The sequence below is a fragment of the Armigeres subalbatus genome, chromosome 2 (genome assembly GCF_024139115.2).
Source record: "Armigeres subalbatus isolate Guangzhou_Male chromosome 2, GZ_Asu_2, whole genome shotgun sequence".
Lineage (NCBI taxonomy): Eukaryota > Metazoa > Arthropoda > Insecta > Diptera > Culicidae > Armigeres > Armigeres subalbatus.
In genome coordinates, this window is record NC_085140.1 from 199232511 (window position 1) to 199257791 (window position 25281).

At 39.3% G+C, this 25281-nt stretch overlaps 2 protein-coding genes across 2 annotated transcripts in view; one reads left to right on the forward strand and one right to left on the reverse strand.

Moving 5' to 3' along the window:
* Positions 1 to 25281, forward strand: part of LOC134211490 (uncharacterized) — a 709859-nt gene that overhangs the window by 186465 nt on the left and 498113 nt on the right. The gene's annotated exons all lie outside the window — the stretch shown is intronic.
* On the reverse strand, positions 19736 to 25258 carry LOC134209493 (uncharacterized). The gene is given in 5 exon segments (XM_062685474.1): positions 19736 to 19871; positions 19873 to 21129; positions 24388 to 24724; positions 24781 to 25121; positions 25179 to 25258. Coding segments are annotated over 4 exon segments (2070 nt in total). The 5' UTR covers position 25121; positions 25179 to 25258.

The window sequence follows — 25281 nt, forward strand, 5'->3', positions numbered from 1 at the left end:
ACTTTTCGCGAGAATTATCGCAGAACAATTACAAAATTGTTTGGCTGCGCCGGGATTCGAACCCAGAATAGTAACAATAATAGCTGTGGGAATGCGCCTAGCCACAGCACCACACTATATGTACAAAAGCGTTAAGTTATTTGTTCCACATAAGCTACTACCATTTGCATTTATGATGCCACGAAAAGACTCGAATATAAAAGAAAAAGAGCAAACCAACGTTTGGCGGCAATCGAAGTGAGCGAAACATTGTTATCACTCTCCAGGCTGTTTTTCTTTCCCGAAAAGCGATTTCTCCCCGAAAATGTTCGTGAGGGAGCATCATGTGCTCCTGAGATTGAGTGAGCATTACGAACCCTGGTTATTATAGAATCGTGAATTTGATCAAATTGGCTGAATGATTCCAGTAGAACTTTGAAATTTGGCTGGGGATCTTGGGCATCTCATACTATGCAAAGAACCCGCAATGCATGAAAGTCAGTCGCGCAGCTTCTCGCGATCACTGTTGTCGTATCATTGTATTAAGTAAGTCGTCAGCGTGAGGTTGTTTCATTCAGCTTTTTCGATTTTACCCTAAATGCGAATAGGGCAAAATCCTGAATCGGTCGAATAAGTTGTAGTTAGATCAAGTGGTACTATTACAGAGAAAAAGTTGAAAATAATTAAATGTTCATAATAAGTTACGTTGGCGAGAAAATCGAGATAACGATTCCATTCACGAAAAATATGGAGCTGTAAGTAAATATGGTATAATTTTATCATCTTATGAGTTTTCGTTATTTTTCATCATTTTTGTTTCTTCTTCTTTTTCTCGTTTCAGAGGGCGAGCAATGGCGCTTGAACCTAGGCTTATATGTACACTAATGGACATAAGTGTTCGTCATGATTTCATAGAAATTTGTATGAGTTCATTTAAAAACTTTTGTCCATTAGTGTATTAGCCAGGGCACTAGACTAAAAACTGTGTCCCATCCCAAGATGTTGAGGACCCAAGGAGTGATCATTAATCATCTTAGCTAAATCACTCCCAACGATGCAACAATCATTACCTAATAATGTAAACGGATCGGTTGGTACGAGATGTCCCCGTTCTAAGGCTTAATTGTGAAATCAAGTTGAGAATTGATTTTCACAGGTATTTCTAACAACGCTGCACAGTAGGCCTGGCCGCTTTTATGTTTAAACTACATTTATGATGTGCTTCAAACATAAATAATGACAAGAAAAGTGATAGATGTAGTCGAGTCTACCACTTTCCAGGATTCTTTTACGAAATGGCTGTGTATGTGTAGACTAGACTAGACTAAACCTTAGTTCACTTAAGAACAATGTAATTATGCTGAAGCAAACTTCATGCACAGCTCACCAATTAAATAATACCCTTGGGCTACAAAAACAGTTATTCTTATTGTATACTTGCTTCGGAGTTTCCAATTCATGGCCAATAACGATGCTGGTCACCTCCTTACAGTCAATTTAGGATTAGGAGGAAAATTAGTTTAACACTCATTGTTATAAAAGACCGAGGAATGCTCTGCATCTCCGTGAGCGCTACGAGAAGGAATTGTTGGTTAGTAGAGAAGGTAATTCATGTGAAGCCCCTTGGTAAGCGACTAAATATTTATTGTAAGCGAAGATATTTTGAAAACAAGAAGACGAAAACTGTGTTTCAAATCAATCCAACGCAAGATCAATGTGCTTCGTTTAATAAGCTTCTACAATATGATCGATTCCGCACTAAATAATTTTGTGCTTTTCGATGGAGGGATAAGTTTTATCACGTTCTCCCACACTAGCTGGCGTGGTCAACATCAACAAGGTCGATTGTACACTGGTCAAACAAATTTCTGCTTCGCGAGGTAGATTTTTTCATTTCGCATTCTCCCGGACTAATTGCCGTCCCATGACCAGCAGCAACACGATCGATTCCGCATTCATATTGTACAAATAGTAGAGTTTCCATCCCGGGACGAAAAATCCCGGGATTTTGGAAAATTCGGGATTTCCCGATTCCCGGGATATTATTTTTGAAATCCCGAAAATCCCGGGATACCCGGGACAAAAAATCTTTTTTTACTTCAGGCTTACTAATAGTGTGTATGCTCACAATTTTTATTTGCATTGAACGCCTAACGCCAAGGGGAACTCCCTTACAAAGAAAACACAAGACTAAGGTTTTCTTTACCATATGGCGGTCTGTTGACTTATACTTCTGCCAGCAACTGCAGCTCTCTTATATTTAAAGACCAAGTTTCTACAATATATCGCTAGCTAACAATATTCTTTGATATTACAAAAGAGCAGATACATCTAACTGGTGTATAGTTCCTGCTTATCTTCCGTCTACAACGATGAGTCGCACACTATCCGATACACATTTCAGCATTTCTCTACGCAGCATGAAATATTTTGTAAATTTACATTCATTTTGATGCACATATTTAGAGCATAAAAATGAACACAAAAATAGTTTTCATTTTAAATCTACATTGATTTAATTCATTGATTTATGTGAAAATAGTTTTGATAAATAAAATAAAGTTTATGTCTGCTTTCTATTTTATTTTATTTTGCGATTCTATTTTACGCGAAATTTAATTATCATTTGTGCACGCCTCGTTAATCTTCTCGGCCCTCCTAACACCGAGCTAGTCATCCTGAACTCTTCGTCCCCTAGGTTAATATTTGGGTCCGAGTTCCTTCAGGACTTCTGCTGACTAGCTTCTGAATGTTTTGGATTAAAGCTCTTCTTAGACTTTGCTGGCCTGCCCCGATAAATTCGGTACGACGCTACCCATAAGTAAAGCAGTCAATTCATGATCTCACGGCGCCACGCGACTTACACAACCGATTCATGGATCCCGTACATACTGCGATTACGTTAAAGATTAGTTATTTAATTAGTTAGTCTTTGATAAAGTCTTTAGGACTAGTTTATCGACACTAAGTTGTAGATCTGGAACCATTCCTGGGCCTATAACCTGTTATATATAACCTGTTATATAACCCTAGTAACATTTTGGTTTTATGCTGGTTTTATAACACTCTTGTAGAGTAAATTATGGTCTTCAAGAGCGTTATAAAACTTAAAATGTTACTTGGGAGGGGAGCTGTAACTGCTGGTAGAAGTATCAGTCATTAACCTGCAATGGAGTATAGGGAACTCTACTATTGTGTTTTCGTTGTGACGCGTGAGTTTATGGTCCCAGTGTGTCTGACACTACCTAGTATTGTCACAGAAAATACGCTGCTTGAATGAAAACTTAGAAGTGGTCTTAATCCAATATAATACAAACAATCAAGCCTACTTCGACGGACAGCGAACGCGTCTTTTTGAACTCGGCGAACATTTGTTCTAGAAACCCTGCTTTCCGATACAAACGCAAATACTATTTGCTTTTTGAAGTCAAACCAAGGATCGATTTACATTGAAATTGAATTTAGTTTTAAGTTGAATTCTGTATCATCTGGCCTTTCTAAAATATGAATTTTACCCCTAAACTAAAAAAAAAACTTTTTCGAAACAAAAAAAAATATGTTTTTAAAAACATCGAAAATTCCAGGGATCCCGGGATTTCCCGGGATATACAAGAATTTTCATCCCGGATCCCGAGACAGCAAAAATGGCCGGGAAATGGAAACTCTAACAAATAGTAAAAAATATCACAAAATATAAATTTGAATCTTGGAAACACTGAAGACGTGTTATAGAAGAAAACTACAAACGTATTTGTCGACTAAGAATGGGGTTATGTAGTTAATAGATTAAAATAATAGTTGATAGAAAAAATTGTACAACCTAAAGTTTTGAAAACTTAACGATTTTGTTCTGCGGCGCAGCCAAAAATTTTGAAAATATAAAGTATGGTTTAAGTTTGTTTCGAAATTCCGCGGAATTCCGTTAAATTTCGTTAGAAGCTAGTTTTTTCTATCGAAATTTTTGCAATTTTACGAAACGAAACGAAATCAAGAAATCAGATTTCGCCATGCTCAAATTCCGCGAAATTTCGCGGAATTTCGTTTCGAACCACCTGAAACGAAATTTTTCGAAATACCGCATATGCTTAGATGCCAGTAATTTTGCAGTTGGCGCTGTGCTCTCTCAAGGGACTATCGGAAACGATAAGCCAATAGCTTTCGCTTCCCGAACCTTTAACAAATCTGAAGAAAAATACTCGGCTATAGAGAAGGAGCTCTTAGCCGTCGTTTGGGCTTGCAAATATTTTCATCCGTACCTGTACGGAAGAAAATTCACTTTATACACAGATCATAAGCCACTCACATATGATCTTTACTTAAAAGACACCAATAATAGGCTTGTCCATTGGCGTCTTTCACTGAGTGAATTCGACTACGAAATACGCTACCGCCCAGGTAAGCAAAACGTAGTCGCTGATAGCCTCTCAAGGATTCGAAACGACCTCAACAATAATGAAAGCACATCATCTGATATGACTGTTTATTCAGCCGATACGGATGATTCCGAGTTTATAAAATGGAGTAATTCTCGCTGAAACCGGGCCACTATTTGCACGAGGTTCTTAAAAATACCTAAATTTATATTCTTTCGAAAGCTTTCGGCGAGTATATTAAGGATCCGAGTTAAATTCATCAGAAATATGAACCCCTCTTTAGTTATACACGAAATCATTTTAATGGACCCCTCGATTTTTGTCAATTCTTGACTCACCAAAACTGTCATTAATCCAACATTTCTCAACCGATCATAGAGATCAGCATATCGTTGGAAAGAGGAAGAGTGTATCCTTAATTTGCAATAATAAAAATTCAAGCAGCCATTTTGAATTTGGCCGCCATCTTGGATTTCTTTTTAAAAACCATTTTTCAGCCAAGTTCGCAACCACCGATTTTGAATATTAATACATCGATGAAAAGCTTAGCTTATATTGTGCATTGTGTCCGAAAATCTCAGGTGTATGTTTTTTCTATTAAAAGTTATGTACGATTTACCAATACAAAAATTCTTGAATTATTTAATACAATAACTTGAATACGGCTCCGTTATGCTCAAAACTTTTGAGCCCTTCAAATAAAATACTGTTGTAGATATGCTATTGATTTTTGAAACATATTTGGCTTAGAATAGTGTATGAAATCAAGGAACTGACGTCGTATTACCATATTAACCATAAAAATAATGTTCGTTGGTCAGATGGCCCTTCAAAAAATAATTTGGGAAATCATACATAACTTTTGATAGAAATAACATACACCTGAGATTTTCGGACAAAATGCACAATATAAGCTAAGCTTTCAATCGATGTATTAATATTCAAAATCGGTGGTTGCGAATTTGACGGAAAAATGGTTTTCAAAAAGAAATCCAAGATGGCGGCCGAATTCAATATGGCTGCTTGTATTTCTATTATTGCAAATTGAGGATACACTCTTCCTCTTTCCAACGATATGCTGATCTCTATGATCGGTTGAGAAATGTTGGAGTTATGACAGTTTTAGTGAGTCAAGAATGGGCAAAAATCGAGGGGTCCATAAAAATTATTTCGTGTATAACTAACGAGGGGTTCATATTTCTGATGAATTTAACTCGGATCCTTAATATACTCGCCGAAAGCTTTCGAAAGAATGTAAATTTAGGCATTTTTAAGAACCTCGTGCAAATAGTGGCCCGGTTTCAGCGAGAATTACTCAATGCACAGAACAACCGTTAAATGCCTTCAGCAACTAAATAATTTTGAAAATAGGACCCACTGAACCTGATCATTACGAAGAAATATTTCCAAGAGTCTACCGAAGAACAATAACATGACTAAACTTTGGGGTACCAATAATATTTAACATGTTTATGGATTATATGGATTTGAAAAGGATAAATCTATGGACAATAGCAGAGAATTTCATGAACCTTATCCAGACCGTTTATAAAAATCATTTTAATAGAGCGAAACAATTCAAAGACTATTTATCACAGAAGTTGCTGATAGATTTAAGAACCCCAGAAGAAGAAAACCTCATCATTGAACAAACGCACGATCGCGCATATAGAGGCATATGGGAAAACAACGAACAAATCTCGAACAGATTTTTCTTCCCTAGGATGAAAGCAAAGATTCGAGATTATATCAAGCTTTGCGAAACATGTAATAAAAATAAATATGATCGTCACCCGTTCAATTTGAAATTAGGCAGTACACCTAACCCGGAGAGACCCCTAGACATAGTACATATTGATATTTTTACCGCAGAAAAAAACTTATTTCCTTTCAGCTATTGACAAATTCTCGAGGTTCGGATCGTTGACACACATTAAATCGCGTAATATCATAGACGTAAGAAATGGATTGATAAAGTTTTTGAAAATTTATGGAACACCTCGTAAAATAGTTTGTGACAACAAACCATCCTTAAGATCGATTGAAATTAGAGATTCGCAATATTGAAGTATTCTTCACACCTGCTAATCACAGTGAGAGTAACGGTACTGTCGAGAGATTCCACTCCACCGTTGCGGAAATCTTTCGTTGTATCAAACCAACATTTAAAGATCTTGATTTGAAGCAAACTTTCTATATTGCTTGCACTCAATATAACAACACCATTCATTCCGTTATTAAAATGTAGCCTAGAGAAGCTGTTTTATGGGTTGAAAGATTCCCAAGAAAGGTCTCTCGATATGGAAATACTAGTAGAAAATAGAATCAAAGTTTACGATGAGATCATTTTGGCCCACGAAAAATCAAAACAGGATAATTTACGCTATCACAACTAGAGCAAGGAAACCATACCTGAATTCCAACAGAATTCAACTAAATACAAGAGAGTGCAAGGAATAAAGAAAAACACATCCCATATATTCACCGGTCATAGTCGTCGAAGATCAAGGTAGATTATTGAAAGACGACTCTGGACGAGAAATACACAAAGAAAACATTAAAAGAACAAACTAACATGAATTTAATTTCAGGAAGGACAATATGGCAAGCGAGCAATGGATTCTATTTCTATACACCGCCTTCACACTCCTCATTCCATCCCATGCGCAATTCATACAGATTCATGATATTACGAACAACGCAGGAGCGTTGCTTCTGAAAAGGGGGGACGGACGAGTGGTTGCAGGATACGACAGATTATTGCATGTGATTGATTTCTCAGAATTTGAAATTTCGATATCTATTTTAGAACATGTAATTAGCCAAACTAAAAATTCATCAAGTAATTTTTCAGAAATAGTTCAAATGAAACTCAGGGAATTAAAATTCATTTACAGCACACTTAATACCAAATCAAATAGATACAGGAGGTCTATTGATATTTTAGGAAGTACTATCAAATTCATAACAGGTAATCTTGAAATCAGAAACCACCAAAACACGTGAAACTCAATTTTGAAAAACGATGATTACATTCGGTCAGAGAATCAAAAAATTTCAATAGCTTTTCAACTAGATGCATTCCTAGAAAATTTAAAAGCAATAGAATACGCAATTATGTTATCAAAATTAAATATTGTCAGTAAATTTTTACTCACACCAAAAGAAATACAAATCATTGTTCAGGAGATCGTAGATCAGGGCCTCAGAATTCAACACTTCGACGCAGAGATGCATCTGAACACGAGAACGCGTGTTCGTGTTCAAAAAGTTCTGAACACTGCACACTGTTCAAGAGCACGGTATACAGAAAACAAGGTAGGCTCGTTAGAAAAATGACACTTCGAATGTGACGCATGTTTTATCGCCACATGTTGGAGTACAAAAGTAAGCATGCTGTGACCGTAGAGCATCGTCTCGGTCCAGCTTGTGCGAAGATAGCAGTGACGTCACATGTTTACATTCAAACTGAATGTTTACATACGTGATGAGCCTGCCTTGTTTTTTGTATGCCGTGTTCAAGAGCACTGACCTAACTTAGCAACTTGTATCCTAGGAAAACAAACTCAAGCGACGGCATGCTACTCATTTTTCGGCTAGTAATGGAACACGTGGGCATCTAACGTATAGAAATCAAGAACGCTCGTATGTTTTTTCATAGTTGCAAATCTAAGGAATCTTAGTTACCATGATCGTTTTGCTTAGGTACCAACCCAGTGCACACTGAACTGTGTTCAGAGTTCAAAACTTAGAACACCAAGGCGCGCTCTTGGCTCACGTTCTGTTCAGGATGCATCTCTGCTTCGACGACGCTAGCAACTACCTAACGACCACTACATTACATAAAGGCTCTTCAACCATCATATGCGTGAACATCCCCAAACTACAACCTACATCCTACGAGAAAGTTATAATCGAACCGTTATCCCGTAACAACCATTCGGTAATGCTGACACATAACACAGTTATATAAACCCGGAACAAATACTAGCTATTACATCTCAATGTCGAGAAGCCAACCAAGTAACGATCTGTGAGAGGAATCAACTAGTGGACATCAGCAACAATGCATGTGAAGCTCCACTCCTAAGAGGACAATATGGGCAATGCCCGGTATCAGAAAAACCAGCATCAACGAATACTAAAACGATAGCTCCAGGAACACTATTAGTGCAAACCGTTCACCAAGACATAATCATTGAAAGCACCTGCGGCATTCAACCAGAAACGTTGAGAGGAATTCATCTAGTCACGTTTCACAACTGTTCGCTGTTCATCAAAAACGAACTTTTCGAGAATTATGAACTAAGATTTGAACAGCCATCAATCCTTCCATTGCAACTTACAAAAATCGAAACGTTGCACGTAGAAAGACACATAAACCTTCCGGAACTACATGATCTACATTTGGAAATCAGACAACACTTGAAAACCATAGAGTTCAAATACCGAATCGGATCCATAGCATTCGGCACCGTCATCACCCTCATAATCATACTATTGGCCATCGGCATCAGCAAATACTGGAAACACACAAAAACAGGAAATTGCTCGGGACGAGCAATACTTACGGGGGGAGTAGTTAAACACGATACTCCTCAATCGAACTTAAACGACAAATCAGCAATACCCGGCCAACCGATAGAAGTCAGTGCTACAGCGGAGTCAGCAACATCGAAGTGGAACGGACGCAATACGACACCAACAATATCCACCTGGACTACGTGACCACCGGAGGACCATCGTTGCTAGGTATCAAGTCAGCAGTTTTAGGTACGAAGGCAGAGTACTTAGGCTTTGTATAGTATTCAATAAATCATTCCAGTTTCGACAGCGAAAGCGTGTAGTTCAGTTTATAATTTAAAAAAAACCGAAATCCTCAGATTAGAAACTTACTTAATTCATATATATATATATATATATATATATGATCAAAATTTTAAAATTCAATTTGAATTGTACGAAAAACCATTTCATTGAAAATATTGGGTTTTGATTTTGAAAGCATTCCAATTTCATCATAACGTTTTTCCTCGTAAAAAGAAGAAGAAAACAAATATAAATTAGCAAAAATTGGGCTGTCTATTCCTGTGTGATGCGCGGTCGTACAAATGCCAACTTTGTTTTATATATATATATATATATATATATATATATATATATATATATAATATAAAATATAAGATAAGAAGAAGAAGAATACGGCAGACTTCAGTGGGCTGGTTACTTAGAAAGGATAGCGAAAACAATATTCAACAGAAAACCGGATAGAGCCGACGACTTCATGAAAAGCCAACTTCATCAAAAGCTAGTTATCCAGGTTGGCACCTACATAACTGGAATCATAATGCTTTTCGAAAGATGCAGCGTGTGCAGCTTGGGGTACTACCACAATGATAGGCGGGAACGTTGTCAAATTAATAATGAGTATCTCGGTGAAAATGATTATTGAAAGTAATTTGACTAGTAAGTGCACAAGACGCCCAACGACAGCCTGGTCGACGCTTATTTAATTTTAACGCTCAACTTTAAGGCACGATGCCCAGCTAGCGTCTTTTCAACGCCAAGTGCACAGAGCATTAAAATAACGCAAATTTGCATCGGCACGGAAACGCTGGATTACCGCGTTTTCCTGGTGTACACATGCGTCTTTTTAGTTTTCAAAAGACGCTTCGTAGGCGTTGGGCCTAGAAGAGACGCAAAACTGGTAAACTGTTGTGTCAACTCTTGATTAATAAATATTTGTAGATTAAACAATTGTTAATATATAGCTTCGTCCAATACATTCAACGTTGAAGCACAAAAGCGATTTACTATAGAAGAAAGCGATTATTTGAAACAGCAAAACAAAAAAAGTCAATAGCCAACTCTCACTCGACAAAAAACATTCTGCCAAGTTGGTGTGTATCACGCTCTGAATATTTCCTTCGTAACGCAACCGAAGAAAAAAAAAGCATTTATTCTTTTCCTGACTTCCGCTTTAAGGATTTATTTTTTAATATTTATTCAAGAAGGAAGGCAAGAAAGGTGCTTTGCATCCGGGCGAACTGGACCACTTCCACATTTGCGGATTCGTATTCATAACGATGCCGATGGCTTCGTTCGGTGGCCGATGGGGTTCTTGAGGCGCATCAGAGTGGTGAATGTATTTTTTTTCTTGTTGGAATGAAGTACGTGCCTGGAATGGAATCTGAACATAGAGAGGAATTCACACATCATTTGGGAAGCCACATGGTTGCTTGAGGTGACTTGGAAGATACCTACCTATAGGGGCTTCCTGGAATTGATTACAGACTTATACTTGAATTTAAAATGGTCAAATCAACATTAGATATGATAAGTACTATTATAGATAATATTTTCGGGAGAAATGCACAAAATGGTGATATTTTAAAATAGTTCTATTAACTCCATCATCTGATTGAAAGTATTCTCTTTATTGAGTCCTATACGAATATTTTATAAAAATAATGTCTCTTGAGTATTTGATCAAAATTCGGAAGGGGCAATCGTAAGTTTCCTCAGACACGAATTCTTATGCAAGGACAAAACCCAACATAATCTGGGTTGAATAAATCTAAAGACTTACGACAGGCATTCGGCCAAATCTTAGAGTATATGATTTTATGTATTGTATTATTCCATTGTTAGAAATTTATAAAGAAGTATTCATAAATTTACGATACGCGTATCTAGCTAAATTCGAACTTAATTTAAAACTGAGTTCTAGAGTAAAGTCCAAGATTCTGCAGACCCAATGCAAGGATGAATTTTGGTTTGCCCGTTGGTAGGTAGTCCAGTTACATGCCAACGCAAATGCCGGTAAAGTCTCAACGATTTATGGTGGAACAGATGAATGAAAATTTTGATAATTTATGAGCCGTGATTTATAGGTTTCTCAGTGCAGAGTCATCTGCAGCGACTCAAAGCATTATACCAATGCAAACAGGCAAAGCCCTCATTTATAGAACGATTGCCGCATCCACCAGCTGAAACAAATCCACTTTATGGCAGTCATTACTAGAAACCATGGATCGAGCCGAATCCTCAGCCCATCAAAAGCACACTCTAAAATTCCAATTATCAGGAGTGAATCCATCACACAACCAACGACATCCTCCGGGGGCTATCGGTTTGCCGAGTGACGACACAAAAAGATGCAAAAGTGAACGCTCAAACATCGCATCGCCGGCGTTGTTCGGAGCATCAAATTGAAGAAAATGGCGTTTCTAGCGGAGCAGTAAATCAATTTGTGTTTTCAATTACGTCGCCGTTGTTTCCGTATAGGCGATGTATAGTTGCAATATTTGCTGCAGCACTGCATGCAACAATGATCCGCGCGAAAGTGGAACACTGATGTAGTTGGTGCAATGGGTTGGTATTATCGGTACGGTTGGTTGGTGCGCAGCATAGTGTGTATGATAGAAAATTTATGCAAAGTAATAATTTAAAAAAGCAATCAATTTTATCGCTATGTGAGACATTTCCTGGAAGCAATGGCGGCTGTTGCGATTTACACCTACGCAGAGTACGTTTAGGATGAATTAGTTAGGAAATCACCGAACTAATGCCTGATTGAACAGTTTGCATAATTCAATATTATAAACAGGGTAATTATTGTTCTTGAAAGCTGATTTGATTTTGGTAACATTGAATTGCAAATATTGTAGCACACTGTTCAGGATTCTTATATAGAAAATAAACAGGTTATATACAAGGTTTTATTTTTATTTTGTTCAATTTTTGTATGGGTGAGAAATGAGGGTCCAAGTGTCCCCATATTAACAACATAAAACCTTAATATCCTAAAACTTTGAAGGTTATTAACATTTTATCAGAAGTCAGTTCAGATCATTTTGAGGAGCACTTCTTCTGACCTTCTGACCACCCCAGCAGCTGTTCCTCCTCTTTGCCATTCACCACACTGCTGGCCTTGCACTGGAATATAAATAGAACCCACAATAACTACAGCGATCTGGAACTTCTGGTGAACCGGACCAACCCTGTAGCAATCGCACTGCAGGAAATCCACCGCACAACTCAAGCGATGATGGACAGGCCCTGGGTAAAAAGTACCGGTAGATCATCAACGTCAGAATTAACATCTACCAGTCGCATAGCCCATCGTCCCTTCGGTACAACCAGAAAGTAATGCTTCAAAGGGGGGTGGGGGCAGTGCACAACGCACCCTCGATGTTAGCTGCGTGTCCTTGCTGCATCGAACATCGTGACTCGCTTTTTCAAAAGAACACCATGGTATCGTGCCAGCGCTTTACCGGCTTTCCAGGTGGCCTTACCACGCCCTATGTCCTCGGAAGGTGGGAAGGGTCGACTTCGCGCCTGCTTCCCTCTGCACGACTGGTATCAAGAATAATTATGCCGCGTGCACCCCACATTGACCTCTCTGCGATAGGGTCTATTCGCCAACACACAGAGGGACTTACCGACGCGGTGCCTACGCATGCCCCAGCCTTGACGAGGACCCCTTTCCGTCCTCGAGCTCGGAACCCGTCCAGTTGACCGACGCTGCGAAAGCGACGACACCATGTTGTTCTTCGCGCGGCTACTTGTTCGATAAAAGGATCGAGTTCGACCACAGGGTACCGGTATGACCCATGAAGCCGACTCCGAACCCTTGGATTACCTCTTATTTACGTCTGAACTAGCCATCCTTGAGTACACGCGCCACCTTCTATGTAGCTCCGAGACGATTTGAACGATAGCCGATAAAACGGCGTTCCAGTCAACTTCATCTTTACACATCCTCCGAACTAGGTTGACCGGGTAGTGTCCAGACCACATGTGGCAAGCATGTGGTCACACATTGCGCGAAAACGTGGGCACACGAACAACACGTGTTCCGCCGTTTTCTGTAAACCTGCACATACCGGACACTCGGGCGAGGCCGAGTGTCCGACCCGTCGTAGATACTGTCTGAAGCAACTATGGTCTGTAAGGACCTAAAGTAAGGTGGAAAGTGATTTCTCCATGGAGTTTCTTGACCCACGTGCCTATCTCCGGTATCAACCTATGTGTCCATCTTACCTGCACTGTGATTTTGCAGCACGCTTAAACGCCGGGCACTTCGAACCCCCCCTGGGGTGCTTGCTGTTCGCAGCTTTGCTGGAACTAATCAAACAATTGGGAGGATTCGTGCAGCATTGTGCCTTATGTCCCTCCAATCCGCAGCATCGGCAAAGCTTGCTTCTGTCAGAGCCTTTGCAGTCAAATTGATTTTTCTCCGGCTCCAGGCAAACTTCGGGTTGCTCGTCTATGCCCACAGGGCACTTCGACCATCCCACCTTGACGCTCCCTAACTTGACTACCTTGGAGGCGTCCGCAGCAGATAGCCGAACCAATGCTACCTGCGTCCCTGCCGGACCTTTCCGTAGCCGAACGGCTACGGTGGGCGTCTCCACTTCACACTGTCGCCGCAGTGCCGTGACGAGCTCTTCAACTTCGGTAATTTCGTCCAGGTCTTTAACCCTTAGATTCACCTCCGTCGTGAGTGCCCTCACCTTGACCGTCTCGCCTAGGACGTCCTTCGTCAACTTCTTGTAGGCGGCGTCCTTTTGCGAGACGCCCCGCTTCAGCTCGAGGATCATCTCGCCCGTCCGGGTACGTCTTATTGGACGTACGTCGGCGCCGAGTTCACCGAGCTTGACGTCACTCCTCATCGCCTTCAAGACATCCGAGTACTAAGGCTCGTCTGTCTTGATGACTAGGGCATCGCCCCTGGAGCGATTGGCGCCTACTCTAGACTTCTTGCTACCCTCATTCGCCTGGGCCTTCTTTTCGGCTCTTGACGTCTTCGGTTTCCTCTTCTAGACCATCATTTGAAAAGGGCGTAACAGTCAAAATTTGTTTCTTCTGATTCTTTGTCCACATATAAAAATATTTATGTAGACGAAGAATAAGAAGGAATAAATTTTGACTGTTACGCCCTTTTAAAATGTTGGTCTAGTCTTGTTCTTGACCAAGGTCCAGGAGGCGTCATCCCCCTCTATTTCCCTGGTCTGGTGCGGCTGGGAGCTCTCAGCCTGCCGTAACCCCTTACTACCGTCTTTCCTGGGTGGACGGACTTTTCCAGGTCATTCTTCCCCCGGTTTTGGGGGTACCTGGCCGGGGTTCAGCTTCCCAGCCCCACTACCCTTGTTCGGGGTAGTAACCCTCCGCGTTTTGGAGCGGCCCACAGGGAGCTCATCCCCTGGAGACTGTTTCCCCCGTTTTTGTGTCTGATCCGTTGGAGCAGTCACCCCCGACGTGCCCGCGAATACTTGAACCTCAGTCTGGGTAGACTTTGGCACCACCGTCTTCGCTGGCACGCCCTCGGTCAATTCGACCTTGCCCGAGTCCGCGAATCCTTGGGCCTCAGTCTGGGTAGACCTCGACTCCACGGATTTCACGGGTTTGCACTTGGCCGTTTGCACTGATATTATGCTTCGATGACGCAAAGTCGATGATGACGTCCAGCTGTTCCGTCGCCACTTCGTAGGCCGAAAGCCCATCGCATTTGCGGTTCATCGCCCTCACATAAAATAAATTTGATATTTGTATTGGCCTTATAATAATCAAATAAAATTCATTCAGTGAGTACAACTAATAGATTCTCGCGCTTAGTTTCATAGGGGCGTAACTGTATTGATTGATTTCTCTTCGTCGATGTTTTATTTTCATTATTGTACCGAATTGCGCTAGTTTGTCTATGATTTAATGGTTTGGTGTGATAAAGGATGATTGTATCTTGCACCAGAATCAATAATCACGGTTGTATCACTATATTGCCACCAACAAATTATATGTTTTTCTATTTATTAACAAGAGCTCTACTTATTATTTCACATGTAGTGACTTTATTTGCTTCCTAGTAACACCCCAGATGAATTTGAGCCATAAAAAAAATGAAATGTCAATTTGAGAACAGTTTTTTTTACGAGTAAGTTTCGAGTGGAAGAAGGATTTTCAGTTATAATTCGTTAAAAAAACGACAAAGATATATTTTTTCCCGTTGGTATCAATTATTTTGAATCTCCTGTGTTATCTCCTGTGTGATTAGCGTGAAAAAAGCTTTGCCTTTCTGTATATTTGCTTTTTGGATTTTTGACGAAATTGTGTGTTGATTTGACTGGTTCTACGTAAAACCAAATTTTTAAAAATCTGTTTATATTTTTGTTGTTGCCTGTTTTCCCGCTTGCCGGGCAGTGGCAACTATATTGCCACCAATGTTGTCCCGCTTGGCGGGCAGTGGCAACTATACCGTGGCCCCCCGATAATAGGTCCGTTTTTAATCTGAACAGTTATTAATTTGAACCCCGTATGTTTGAACATCGTTCAAATTAAAAAGTCATTTATCACGTGGATTGAAGAAAAGAAAAATGGAACATCGTGAAATGGAACACGGAATCAAAACAAACCAGCAAAGAGAGCAGCCAGAAACCAGTTTTTCTGATGCTCATAGAGTAACCAGAAGTTCAAATTAAAAATGAACCCCTTTAATTTGAATGAGGTACCGTTCAAATTATCGGGGGTCCACGGTATTGCCACCAATTTTTCAATGTTTATGAACTGCTTAAGATGTATTGATCGAAACCAAATAAACGTGTATGACATTCTCTGATCAGTTTGCATGCGAGATTTGATACAAAATGCATAATACAAAGAATGTCATACAAAATTGATTTTGGTCGATTCTTTTACAGAGTTGTTAGAAATGTATATATGACAAACGCGGATTGGGTGTAATTGACATTGAGTTCCGACAATAAAATATCTGAAACATGCCCAGCAGGTATCAACGAAAATAAATTATGATAACGATAATTAAAGCTTGATCAATTTTTTTTCCGTTTCAATACCGTGGACCCCCGATAATTTGAACGGTACCTCATTCAAATTAAAGGGGTTCATTTTTAATTTGAAGTTCTGGTTACTCTATGAGCATCAGAAAAACTGGAGAGAGAGCACTCTTTGCTGGTTTGTTTTGATTCCGTGTTCCATTCCACGATGTTCCATTTTTCTTTTCTCGAATCCACGTGCTAAATGACGTTTGAACCATTTTTAATTTGAACGATGTTCAAACCAACGGGGTTCAAATTAAAAAGTGTTCAGATTAAAAACGGTCATATTATCGGGGGGCCACGGTAATGGAAAATGAATGAAATTTCACAGAATAACTTCTGAGGAAACAAACAATATAATTTTTAGTATGGTTAATACATTTCAAATCCCAAACATGAGTCATATTTGAAACTCTAGCCTTTTCATTCCACAATACCAAAAATTTCAATAATTTTTAGTTTGCAGGCTGAAAAATTTAAGATTCGATGAAATGAATTCAATTGATTCATTGGCAATTGGTACGCGCACGGAAATTACAATTGAAAGAAACACAAGTTCAATAAGTTTCCAAATAACATCATTACACTATCCAATTGAATGCTTCTCAATTATTCCTTAATGAGGAAGTAAATTTTTTAGAGAAAAATTAATTGAAAACTTCCAACTCACCTCAAGCCCAAAGATCCCTATGTGGCAACAATGTTTTAGATCCGACATGCCGGTCGCGCGGTTAGATTGATTATGTAATGATATGCTGTCGAAAAGGACTGTCGTCGGGATCCTATTTTCTCACGTTGAGCAAATTCCGTAATCGTTGGAGCCCTTCCTTAAATCAACATGCACGCTAAAGTTCATTCTTATAGTTTTGTGATTCAAAACATGCTTATCCTGGAACATTAATTGTGGTTAGATCTCTTCATTTTCCCATTTCACCTGAATTTTAGAGGAAGGGGGGTGGCCATTTTCCCCAGACTGCTTTAATGTCTTAGCTGTAATAATTTTCATGGGTATTTTTACGCAATGCAGCATTTTAACACATAGCTAGCCGATACCATCTTAAAATTGAACAAAATCTCAATCATACTGTTAATATTGACATTTAACAAAAATGGTGATATTTCGTTGCCAGAAAACTCATGAGGCAAAACGCTTTCTAGCTGACAGCTCTTAGGGAACAACGCACAACGCGTTGACGAATCAACATTCTGGTATGGACAGTAGGGTGGTTCAAAAAATTGATTTTGCTCCACAGCGCTCATCTGATTCTTTATCATGTTTTGAGTGTCCTCTGGAAATTTGAGCTCATTTGGATTAAAACTGATTTAGCACAAGCCGTTTCAAGTTTGCATGCAAATTAGTACGGGGAAATTTATTTTTTCATTATACTGTTGATGACGCTTCCCCATTAAGCGCAGGTTAAAAGAAAACCTACATAGCTAAAAGGAATACTCAACAGCTTTCACTCAGTGAAAACCGCATCTTGATTAATCGCTCCAATAATTAGTAATCGAATTTAATCTATACCATGGTTTTCTGGAGCTGATTGCAAAACTCATCAACAGGCAACATTGCTGCTCGTGGCGCGAAAGATAGCACACACAAATTCAGGCAACTATGTTGCACTGCAGGGGGCCCTCCTTAGCCGTGCAGTAAGACGCGCGGCTACAAAGCAAGACCATGCTGAGGGTGGCTGGGTTCGATTCCCGGTGCCGGTCTAGGCAATTTTCGGATTGGAAATTATCTCGACTTCCCTGGGCATAAAAGTATCATCGTGTTAGCCACATGATATACGAATGCAAAAATGGTAACTTGGCTTAGAAACCTCGCTGTTAATAACTGTGGAAGTGCTTAATGAACACTAAGCTGCGAGGCGGCTCTGTCCCAGTGTGGGGATGTAATGTCAATAAGAAGAAGAAGAAGAAGAAGAAGATGTTGCACTGCACAGTTCAGTGATGCCCTCAAAGAAGTTCAACGATCATGACTAAAGATTCGCAACCTGTATTAAAATCGGTTACTAATTATTGGGGCGATTAATCAACATGCGGTTTTCGTTGGGTGAAAGCTATTGAGTATTCCTTTTAGCTATGTAGGTTTTTTTTAACCTGCGCATAATGCGGAAGCGTCATTTACAGTATACTGAAAAAATAAATTTCCCAATACTAATTTGCATGCAAACTGGAAATCGCTTGTGCTAAATCAGTTTTAATCCAAATGAGCTCAAATTTTCAGAGGACACTCAGAACATGTGGAGCACTGTGGAGCAAAATCGATTTTTTGAACCACCCTAGGACAGTGCATGGAGACGCGTATAATAGAGGGAGATCCCCCAGCGCCGGACACCTCCCAAAACCGGACACTTCTCAAAACGACACTTGCAGAAGTCCCTTCACTAGCTTATGTAGTACAAAAGAGAGCTATTGAAAAGTCCTTTACCTGCATGGAGTATCAGATTTTCATGTTGTAAACTTTGTACAAAATTTGAAATTGAACAAAAATGCCAAAAAATCTCATATTTCGTCTTACTTTAGAAAGTTAGCAGTTTTCATATGATTTCATCGATTTTTTCGACAAATCTTCATGTTTGATTTTGTGATTAAACTGTCCATAATGACTTGAAAACTATATCGATTGATGCTTATTTATTATTGAATTGCCTGTAAAACATAGTTTTTGCAACACCATATATGTACCTATAGTGGAGGTATGGTTCCTATAGTGGTGATATCGTGTACCCGTAGTGGTGGTATTGAATGAACACACAACTAATTATTGTTTTCCGCTTAGTTTAACTTATTATTTATATGATAATGTTAAATTATTCCGACCGGGATCCCATTTCTCATACGGGAACTGTGTCGAAACGACCCTTTGGGAATTTTGAAGATATTTCCGGTTTCAGAGTTTTTACTACAACGTATATTGTTCAGATCTAGAATTAGCAATCCAGCAGTAATCACTCTTAAAAACAGATCTGAATCATAGCTAAAACGCCAAAAGGTCGTGAAATGTGAAATAAAGCACTGAAAGGGGCCCTCCTTAGCCGTGCGGTAAGATGCGCGGCTACAAACCAAGATCATGCTGAGGGTGGCTGGGTTCAATTTCCAGTGCCGGTCTAGGCGATTTTCGGATTTGAAATTGTCTCGACTTCCCTGGGCATAAAAGTATCATCGTGCTAGCCTCAAGATATACGAATGCAAAAATGGTAACCTGGCTTTAGAAACCTCGCTGTTAAAAACTGTGGAAGTGCTCAATGAACACTAAGCTGCAAGGCAGGTCCGTCCCAGTGTGGGTATGTAATGCCAATAAGAAGAAAAAAGCACCGAAATGATCATGTAGTAAAACGGATATAATAAATAGAAAATATTTCAATTTTATTTCAAAGCGAAAAGCATATAATGAAAATCATTGTGAAAAATTGATCAAGAACGATCCAACAGTTGCTGATGATGACTTGTGTCAGCTTAAAAAGTAAAAGTAAGTGTAGAAAAGCAAATACAATTTCAAATTAACATTCAATTCTTAAACTTGTGATCGGTAACCACTGCTTAATTCCGTAGCTTTAGTTTCAATGCCTCAAGTAACTCCACCTTTTGTCGCTTCTGGTAACGATCTGCCGCAAGTTTATTTTCTCTTTCCTTCGCTCTCTTTTTCTTTCGCTGTTCAGTTTCTTCGTGCTTTCTTCCGCAGTTCTGCTTTTTCATTTCTTTGACGTTCAGTGTCTTCCTTTTTCTGACGCCTGATTTGTGCCTTTTCATTTTTCTGTTGCTCTGCTCGAACTTTTGCAAGAATTCGCTCATCCACCTTTGCCTTTTTCTTTGCTATTTCATTTTCCTTCTCTTCTTCAAGCCGACGTATTTCCTCAAGACGCTCCGTTGCTGTCAATACCGGATGGTATTTTCGTTTGTAATTTTTGTGCCTGTTGCTTCTGCAAGGAGTTTGTGGTGGCCTCAGTAATTCAGAAATACTCATTTTACGATTTGCGACTTTTTCCGGATATTGTTCAGATTCTGCTGGAGAGTGACTTCCACTATCTTCCACCTCACCCATCTCCTCGATGAATGCTGAATCATCTTCGCGGTTTGGTTCCTTCAATAGCAGCACTTCAAGATTTTCTACGCTAGGTCCCACAAACTGCGAATCGAAAGGTAGCAGCAACATCTCGTAGAGCTTTCTGATGATTTCCCCTTCTTCAGAATTGACAGATTCACGGCTAAATGTACATATGCGCTCTCTACCAATGCAGTCTATCGCAGCTTGGATTGTCAAAGTTGGAATGATAATCGAATCTTCGAGAACACTATCATGCTCACCGATGTGATGGATGATCTCGGGGAGAGTATCAACTGTTTCTGATGATACTAGGACATTTCTATTCATCTCGCTAGGGACTAAAAGATTCGCTTCATTCTGCAACTTTGACTTGGCAATACATTTTCCATAATCAACTTGATTGGCTCCGAAGGGAAATAGACCGCATACCTTGAAACCGTTCTTGATACTGGACTTCTTGATTCCTTTATCCATTGCCTTTTGCAGCACACCAGGAAAATGTTGCAACGAAAGATTCTCGCCTCCGTACTCCATCCGCCACTCCGAAACTGCACTCTGCCAAGCACTCTTGAGAGGCTTAAATATGGCGACGTCTGCTGGCTGCGTGATCCGAGTGGTATTAGGATACAACGCAATCAGCACGATACCCAAATCCAAACACAATTCGGCCACTTCAGCAGCAGTGTGTGACGAGTGACCGTCAACAAAATATAGCACGGGAAGCTTAACTTTGTTTTTCTGGAGATAGGGCTAGAACACATTCCGGATGTACAACATGAAGTTAGTGGTATCCATCCACCCTTTTGCACTTTTGCCTATTCCCCATTCGCCCGGGAATTTGCGTAGAACATCTGACGATAAACGCTGCATGGGAAGTATAACACCCGGAGGTACGACTGATAGACCTGTGCGCCGAAGTATTTGTCAACGGCGGCGGCGTTAGGCCATTTTAACACCGGCGGCGGCGGCGGCGGCGTGGATCGGCGTGAATAATTTTATGCTGAGAAAAAAAAATCACGCATCAAGGCTGATCATGCTTTTATTGAATTTTAGGGTTTTTGTATCTCCACAGCAAAAGTTTACATTACATCTTGGAAAGTACTTCAGATATAAATCCAGAAATTCGTTTGGAAATTCCTCAAGATATTCCTCAGAAAATTCGAAAAAGGAATTCGGAAAACTAATTTAAAATTTCCCTATGAATTTTTTCAGAACTTTCTCCAACCTTAAGGTTGGACCACCCAACCAGCGGATGGCAGATTTTAATACAGTTCTGCATAAGAACCTTACAGAAACTGTATAATAATTAGGCATATACAATTTCGGAAGATTTTAATACAATTATTGTATTGAAATAATACAGATTTGTATTATTTTAATACAATATTTGTATAAAAAGCTTACAGAATTGTATATGCCCAGATTTTATACAATAATTGTCAGATTTGTTTTTTGGGTGTTGAAAATTTATTTGGGTATTGCTTCGGAAATTCTTTCCAAAATTTCCTTCAGGAATTTCCTTGGAAATTACTTTAAGGATTGCTTCGGAAATTCCTTTACGGAGTCTTTTAAGAATTTCTTCGGAAATTCATTCGAAAACTTTTTTAGCTATTCCTTTGGAAATTCCTTTAAGAATTCTTTAGAAAATACCCATGGGAAATCCTTAACGAATTTCCATCGGAATACCTACGGACACTGTTTTAGGAATACATCCGGAAATCTCTTTAGGAGAAATCCTTCGGAATTTGATTTAGTTTTTTTAATTCCTTCAAGAATTTCTTTTAGGAATTCTTAATAGAAATTCTTCCAGTAATTCCCTAAAGAATTTCTTCGGTATTCTTTCGAAACTTCCTTCTGGAATTTATTTAGAACTTTCTCCAGGAATTCTTTCTGAATTTCCTATAGGACTTCCTTCGGACATTCCTCCGGAAATTCCTTTAGCAACTCTTCCAGAAATTCCTGTAGAACTTTGAAAACTTCTTTTAAAATTCCTTTAAGAATTCTTTCTGGAGAATATCGCATAGTTATAGCCATTGCTCTTCTTCATGCGGGAGATAATTTTCAGAATGTAAAATACACAGTTGGTAAATAACTTTAATACTTTTTAACAACGAAATCAAACTGCATCTGATTCAGATCCATATGATTTATGATATATGAATGACGAAGTTATTTTTGACCAGACAATCATCTTAAAACAAAAAAATAGCTTTATCTAAAATGTTGTTCAAATATGTTGTAATTGTAATTTTAAAACGTTTTCGATGTCACACAATTATTAAATTGCTCAAAATATTCACTTTCCACATCAATGATAAATTTAGAAACGACTGTTTAGTTGGAAATCCATGGAATTTAAATAACAGTAATAGATTTTCGGGGTAGTTTAAAGTCATGATCAAGTATGGTCATTAGTATGGTGCCTCAAATGGTTTTGATTTCAAATATTTTTGTGTCGGGTGAATTCGTTTATAGTTCTGCTTCATCTTCCTAGAACATTGTTACCATTAAAAACGTTCATCAATTCATCTGCAGTCATAGTACCCACTTACCCGTATTAACACTTGCCCAGGGGTACCTTATAAGATTCATTCTGACCATTCCATCAGGAATTCCCAGAAATTTTTTTTTGTTATACTTTTAATAATATCTACTCATATTGATGGGAACACTTCCCCACAGTTGTAATGGATTCGACATTCCCCTCAAAGAAGTCATCCCTCGAAAAGCTCAAAAAGGATTGCTAATCTATTTATTAGTCTGTTTGATTACATTGCTGAAAGGAGAGCACCAACATGCAAAAATGTCTACAAAATTCCTTCAGAAATTATTTTAACAATTCCACTGGAAATTTTCCAGGTATTCCTTAAGACATTCCATTCCCTCGGAAATTAATCTAGTAATTCCTTCGGAATTTCCAACGCCATTTCCTTCCAAAACTCTTGGACGAATTTTCAGATATCTCCGTATGAATTCCTTGAGCAATTTCCAACGGACCTCTTAAAGGAATTACCGACATTCTTAAATTTCTTGAAGAATTTCTTTGGACATTCCTCCAAGAATTCCTTCAGAATTTTCTCCAGAGATTCCTTCAGAAAATCCTCCAGAAATTACAACGGAGATAAATTCAGACATTCCTCAAGGCGCTAAGAATTTTCTTCAGATATTCCTTCAGAACTTTATCCAGGACTTCCTGGAAATAATTTAAAAAAACCAAGGAATTTCTTTAGGAATTATTTATCGAAATAAATCGAACCAATTTTTTTTCTTCAGAACAATTCTAGCAATTACAAGAAAGAGTAAAGGAATTGTTTAATTTGGGGGGTACGTGTCTCATCGTGCTCCAGCTCCATAAGCCAAAAGATCAGTTTTGCATTCGCATACCATGAGGCTAACACAATGATACTCAATGCCCAGGGAAGCTTAATAAATCCTACGAGACTGGGAATCCAAATCCTACATTCATTATGGTGTTGATTTGTAGCCGCGTTTGTAAGCACTGGGCCAATTAGGATATGTATCATTCAAACCTTTAAACACATGATGAACTGCTCAATGCGACCAGAATGAGGTTATTCCCAGGAGGGTGAAACGCCTGTCATCCGCGGTACAATGGCACTCTACCCAACATCGTTTTTGGTACTTCTGTTTTTGGTACCCTGTTTCTGGGTAGTATACCCGAATGCAGCGCTCATTTTGGGTGATTGGTTCGTACGCAGTTAGTGCCAATTATCGGAAATTATCTTCTCCTGGCGAAAACTTGCAATTAGTCGAGGTACATCGAGTCTTTTGTGTTTGTATGGCTTCTTTATGTCGAAAAATAGCTCGTCGATACTTCCGAAGTTTTGTTAACATGAATTAAACAAAATTAAAACAAAAACATTATACACCATATTGAATGAATGGTGGGTAGGCGTATTAGCCTTCTCTTCAGTCCCCTGATTATTCCACATGAAGTTACATATGGGATTAGCAGTTCATCGTCACGCTCATTGATTGTAGATTGAATTGATTGAACATCGGCGTGAAATACGAAATTCGGCGGCGTGGAGCCAACCGGCGTATGGCGCGCCGCCGACACCTTGACCGGCGTCGGCGTACGTCAATAAGTGTCGGCGGCGGCGGCGTGGCGCGGCGGCGCACAGGTCTAACGACTGATCCATCCGCTTCGAACGTAAACATCACCGTTATATTTTTGTGACCGTCGGCATGCTCGCATTCATAAACGTTCTTGTTCCCACGGCTGGCCAACACAGTTTTCGTCTGTGAGTGTAAAAAGAATGATGTTTCATCGCCGTTGTAAATGCGGGAAGGATCCAATGCGGCTGTTATAAAACTATTACTTTCCAAGTAGGATGTGAGATTTACGAACCATCTATGAATATCAGTCTCCTTCACCTTCGCGCTAGCGGATGATACAGTTTCAGGCTTACGGAATGCGATTTGACGATGACGACGTAGGAATCCCTTCATCCATTTTCGACCTACAACCGATCACAAACTTCGATATTATATTTCAAATAACGCTTGAAGTGCTTACCTGGAGTACTGTTTGTAAATGGATTGGATCGAGAATTTGCTTCACAGAAGGTTTTAACTTTATATATGAGCAGTTCCTTCACCACCGGAAAGCCCTTTTTCTCCATAGCAGCCAGATAATCCACAAGTTTCTGCTCCTCGTCAGCTGTGAGTACCGTGTGTGGCCCTTTCCGTACTTTTGTGGTCCACTTGTCGCTTAGTCGGTAGCGAACGGTAGATTGCGGAATTCCATAAGCTTTACATGCTCCATACAGCGTCTTTTGCTTGGAGGTCACCAGTTCCATGCAACGGGAAATCGCTGCCTCGTTGTATTTGCGTTCAGTTTTTGTTGCCGAATCCATTCTACATTGATTACGATATTACATTCTGTTTGAAATAGCAATAATGTATTAAATTTACCTGTTTACCACACCGAAAAACTATAAAAACTTTAAATGTTTGTGATTTGTTTGCAGCTGTCAGATGTAAACATTGTCTCCACAATGGGAACATATGTATTTTT